The sequence below is a fragment of the Curcuma longa genome, chromosome 20 (genome assembly GCF_044706935.1).
Source record: "Curcuma longa cultivar G26 ecotype Majalengka, Jawa Barat chromosome 20, ITB_CL_G26_1.1, whole genome shotgun sequence".
NCBI classification, from domain to species: Eukaryota; Viridiplantae; Streptophyta; class Magnoliopsida; order Zingiberales; family Zingiberaceae; genus Curcuma; species Curcuma longa.
In genome coordinates this window covers 2,266,953-2,271,935 of record NC_133880.1, presented here as the reverse complement: position 1 = coordinate 2,271,935, position 4,983 = coordinate 2,266,953, and the positions used below count along the sequence as shown (strand labels likewise).

The 4,983-nt window shown below is 46.9% G+C and overlaps 1 protein-coding gene across 1 annotated transcript; it reads right to left on the bottom strand.

Moving 5' to 3' along the window:
- Nucleotides 1-238: 238 nt before the first annotated feature.
- LOC141813987 (putative LRR receptor-like serine/threonine-protein kinase At2g16250) lies at nucleotides 239-4,068 on the bottom strand. The gene is made up of 4 exons (XM_074701989.1): nucleotides 1,620-4,068; nucleotides 1,397-1,525; nucleotides 1,294-1,316; nucleotides 239-1,216 (listed from the first exon to the last, which is right to left on the bottom strand). Exons 1-4 carry the CDS (start codon nucleotides 3,494-3,496, stop codon nucleotides 651-653), a joined length of 2,595 nt encoding a protein of 864 aa, XP_074558090.1. The 5' UTR covers nucleotides 3,497-4,068; the 3' UTR covers nucleotides 239-650.
- Nucleotides 4,069-4,983: the final 915 nt, after the last annotated feature.

Here is a 4,983-nt window from a genome sequence, read left to right as displayed (position 1 = left end):
ACTCTCTCTCCAGACTTTGGCAATCACTACTACTCATTCTTCTTTCTCTCTCTCACTTACTGACTTAGCGTCAGAGTGGCCTGTCGGGAATCTCGGCACCCATCTAATTCTTTGTTCAGCCCTTGTTTACAGATCTCAGTTCTCAAGAAGGCGGAGGATGGTTGAGGTGGCATAATATTGACTTGTGTCTTGACAGTCGTCGGGATCTAGCCGGAACAACAAGAACATGGATCCAAAGTGAAAAAATAAAGAAATTTTTTTGCCAACCTTGAGTCCATCCCAAACATGATACTGAGAGTCAATCCAATATACAGGATAAATTACAGGATCAAAGAATTGGATCTTGTTTTACACAGACAAAAAAAAACAAAAGCAAACTGCAAAAGAAAAGAGGGCAAGAAATGAAGCACATCAGCTGCACATAACTAAAGATCCTCCTTCCTCCTCCAGCCTTCTTCTGCCCCGACAACCAGGAACTAGCTCTCCCAACACGAATACGTGTGACTGATGCACATGCGAAAGCAAAGATTGACCCAACAAGAAACAATCGAAACCGAGGTTTGCTTATTTTCATGGCCGAGATTTAATCGAATCAGAAACGAGAAAAGCAAAAAAAAAAAAAAAAAGAAAAATCCTTCTTTTTTGTTCCTTCAATCCTCCGGCTCCGGGAAGATCTCCCTGGAAGGCCTCTTGCGCGAGAACGACTGCTCCCCTCCGCTTCCTTGGGACCTGCCAGTGCCCGAGCGCTTCAGCGTTTGATCCTCCCTGAGCTGCCCCGGGACAGACACGATCTCCGACGAACTGCGTCGCCAGCTTCCCATAAACGCGGCGGCGGTCCACGATCCCCTCGACGAAGTCGCCCTCAGCCTGGCCGAGCCGGAATGGTTGTCTTCCCTTACTACCTTCAGCGGGTTCTCCAGCGCCCTGAGGATGTACCGCACCGGTGGGCGCTTGTTCGGCTTTGGGTTCAGGCAAGACTTCGCCACGATCGCCATGGCCCAAACCTCCTCCAAGTGATCCTCATCCACGACTAGGAATGGGTCGACAATTCTCGTCACGAGCTCCTTCTCGTACACACTGATGTATTGCAGCGCCTGGTCGAGCCAGTCGTTAGCTGCTGCGTCCGTCGAGCCGCTGATCCCGAGCTTGCCGGTGACCAGCTCGAGCAATACCTTCCCCAAACAGTGCACATCGTATGCGCATGTTGCAGGCGGCCCTGCAAAATTGTAGTTTAAGGACGCACGAGAGACGACGAAAGGAGGAAAAGAAAGGATTTTTCACAAGGTTTCGTACCAGAAACTCCAAGTTCCGACGTCCTGTGGATCGAAGAAGAGAATGATCGTGTCAGGATGTGGCAATCTTGGTGAAATAGCATGAAGCTATGAAAGTAACTTACTGCGATATTCTCAATAGCCTAGTGAACACATTCTGGTGTGCATCGCCTTCCTGAGCACAAATCTCACTCAAACTTCCAAGCCTTACTTCAAATTTATCGTCGAGAAGGATACTGCTTGCTTGGATGTCTCTGCAAAACAATAAGTTGCAGGTGAGTGAAAAAGGTACCAGATAACAGATCAAGCAAGGAACCAGGTTTTACTGCAATTATACAGTGGCATTACCTATGAACAAGCGGGGGCAAAAATTCGTGGTGAAGATAATTCAGAGCCTCGGCGATGCCTGTTGCAATCTTCAATCTCTTTAACCAATCCAATGACTGCAGCCCTTCTTCAAGCTCAGGTTTCCTCTGCAACGCGGATGAGAGGTCACCGTTGGGCACAAACTTATAGATAAGGAACTTCTCGTTCTCCTTCTCCAAACAGTGGCCTAGAAATGGCACCAAACGTTCGTGCAAGCCCTTTGAGAACAAATCCAACTCTCCAGATGGAGCATCTCTCTTGAGCTTTTGCAGGTCCATCCTCTTCACGACAATAGGAATCCCTCTTTCCAGAACACCACGAAATATATCCCCCGAGTGTCCAGGCCTGATAAGGTTTTCCTCACTGAAGTCTGAAGTAGCTTGAATCAACTGCTCGTAAGTGAAGGGCTCTCCTACAGCTGACAAATTGACTTGAACAATAGGAGGCAGGATTCCACCACTAGAAGCGGCTGTTGCGACTTCTCTTTTTTGCTGCTGTTCAGCTTTCTGGCGACCAGATTGCTTGCAACAAATTCTCAGTAAAAGAAGCATTGTTATAAGCACCGAAGAACCACCTATAGCCCCTATCAAAATATAGACTAAATTCCGATTCCTCCTCCTTTGAGTTCCTGAAGGTGCAGGACTTGGGGTCACATCGCCAATGTAAGGCAACCCTCTCTCTGTATAGAACTGTACACAGACCTCTGTGCTTCTTTGGTCTGTAGCATTTTGAAAGCAATTCAATCTCAAAGAGGCATTGCTGCTTATGTTTACAAATGACAATGCACCTTCTAGGTAATTTGCAGATAAATCCACAATTCGAAAGTGGTTGAAAATGCTCACAAAGCGCGAAGAGAATTGACCGTAGTAAAGATTGTTTGAAAGATCAAAGAGCACGCCACTCACATTGCTGTTCACAGCGCCTGGGATTATGTCTGGGAGCACTCCGGTGAAGTTGTTGTGAGAGACGTCGAAGGTTGATAGCTCAGAAAGAGACCAGACTGTGTCCGGCAATGGCCCGGAGAAATTGTTGTGGCTTAGCTTGACAGACTGAAGCTGGGCGAGACCAGTGAAGAGACTGCCAGGGAGAGGACCTGAGAGCAAGTTGTGGCTCAAGGTCAGATTTTGGAGGCTCCTCAGGTTCCTCAGGTCATCAGGGAGCGATCCGGTGAGAGAGTTAGAGCTCAGGTCAAGAATAGTGAGCGAAATGAGATCGCCGAGCTGTGGGGGAATGAATCCAATGAGGCTATTGTCCGCTAAGATGAGGATGTTCAAGTTCCTGAGCATGCCTAGAGACACCGGCACAGCGTCGGAGAGCGAGTTCGAGGAGAGGTCGAGGTGCGTGAGGTTGCTGAGTTGACCTAGAGTGGGCGGGATGTTCCCAGTGATGTTGTTGCCGACGAGGTCGAGCACGGTGATCCCTGAAGAGTCTCCGAGGCCATAAGGGATGGGACCCTGGACAGACGCGTGACGGAGGACGAGCACCGCGAAGGTTGGGGCAAGGTCGCGGCCGAACCAGTCGGGGATGGGGCCGGGAAGGGCGAACCCGGTGGCGTTGAAAGATCGGAGGCTGGTGAGATTCCTCAGCCCGTCGACTGCGAATTGCGGATTAAGCCGCCCGAGCCGCGTGCGGCGGAGCCTGGAGAGGTCGATACCGATGACCCGCCCAGCGGCGCTGCAGGTGACGCCGACCCAGAAGGTGCAGGGGTCCTCTAGGCGGGGCCAATCTCGCGCACGAAGACCGAGCGAGCCGCGGAGGTCGTAGAGCCCTGCCAGATCGGATGCCGAACTCAGGTTCTGCCCCGTCGCCGCCGACACCGCCGCCGCACACCACAGCGCGATGACCAGGATGATGCGCATGACTAGGGTATCGGCCGGCCGCCGATCACCGCCGTGGCTGCCGCCTCCGCTCCACAAGCAGCATCCTTTATCCCTTCCCTTCAGTCCCTTTTCCTTGCCCTGCTGCTTCTCCTCTTTTACAGCGACTAATCAAGGAAAAATCACAGTAAAAGACGAAAAAAGAAAGATGGATCGAGAAAAAGGGGAAGGTTCAAGGAGTAAGAACAAGAAGAACAAGAGAAGTAAACCAAAAAGTTGCCCCGCGCCGCAGGAGCGACCCTTACAGCTACTCCTTCGGAGCGAGTAAAGAGGTTGCAAATTAATGCTCAGAAGCGGATGCCAACTGCCCTCTTCTCTCTCACACAGGGACTCGCTTCTCCCTCCTTAATAATGGCGATCATAATAGCGGACTTGGCGATCAACGGGGCATTAAAGCGCGGAATAAAAAAGCAGGGATTTTAGGGCTAAAAGGAAGCAAGCGGATTTAGTCGCTCCGGCGTTGTGGCGGTGTCGCCGCTGCCGTCGGCCGCCAGAGGAGGAGGGAGGCGGCGGAGCTGGGTCTGGGATTGGGCAGAGTTGACCTCGATGGGCGAAAAGAGAAAAGGCCACAGTGCGCCAACGCGTGGACGATTCAACATTTAAATATTTATTAATTTTAAAATAATATTAATGGACAAAAATTAAAAGTGCATCATTAATTTTCTTTTTTTCCAAAAAAAATCCCACTGTATTTCAACTTAATTATAACATAGATATTGTAACATTAAGGTAAATATTTTTTAATTCAACTTATTGTTTAAATTTAATTAAAATTACTTTAACAAACGAAAATATTTTAATACAACTAGCTACTGATATTTATTAAATAGTTATTATAATATTATTATATTGTTGTAGTAGTTATTATATAAAAAGTATATTTGATAATTTTAAAATAATTTTAATTAAATTTAAGCAATTTTATCTAAATTTATAAAGATTTTTATAAACATATTTTATGTATAGTATTTTTAAGTAAATTAAATTGATTATTTTGATTTATTATATTTTAAAGATAAAAAATATGGTAAAGTATTATTTTTTTTATTTTTTTAAATGCAATTTTAAAAATTTAGGCGCCATTTAAAAAAAAACAATATTAATCTAATTCCCTTCCATTTTTTCACATATAAAAAATGGCTCAAAATTTTGCGAAAAATAGCTTATTTCTATAGAGCAAATGCTCGGTCAACGCGCAAGGAATCTGGCAATCTGACTTCACATAAATGACACGTTGCAGTGCGGTCCGCCTTTGGCTCGCGTCGAGTATGAGACGGCGCGATTTGGCGGCTCGCCAACTTGGAGAGGGTCCCACTTTCGCGTTTCCTATCCTTCGCAGCGCACGTGACAATGTCTAGACTTCATACGAGGCGCAATCTTCGGACGCTACCGTCGGCCCGCGCGGCTAGTCCACAGGTAAAGTTATTGAATTAGTTTGTAATTTAAATAAATTAAATTAATATTTTATC

Coding starts and splice junctions, on each gene's coding strand:
- LOC141813987 (XM_074701989.1), bottom strand. CDS start 3,496: ATGCGCATCATCCTGGTCATCGCGCTGTGGTGTGCGGCGGCGGTGTCG. Junction 1,526..1,619: donor TTGCCCCCGCTTGTTCATAG/GTAATGCCACTG, acceptor ATTGTTTTGCAG/AGACATCCAAGCAAGCAGTA. Junction 1,217..1,293: donor GTCGGAACTTGGAGTTTCTG/GTACGAAACCTT, acceptor ACAATTTTGCAG/GGCCGCCTGCAACATGCGCA.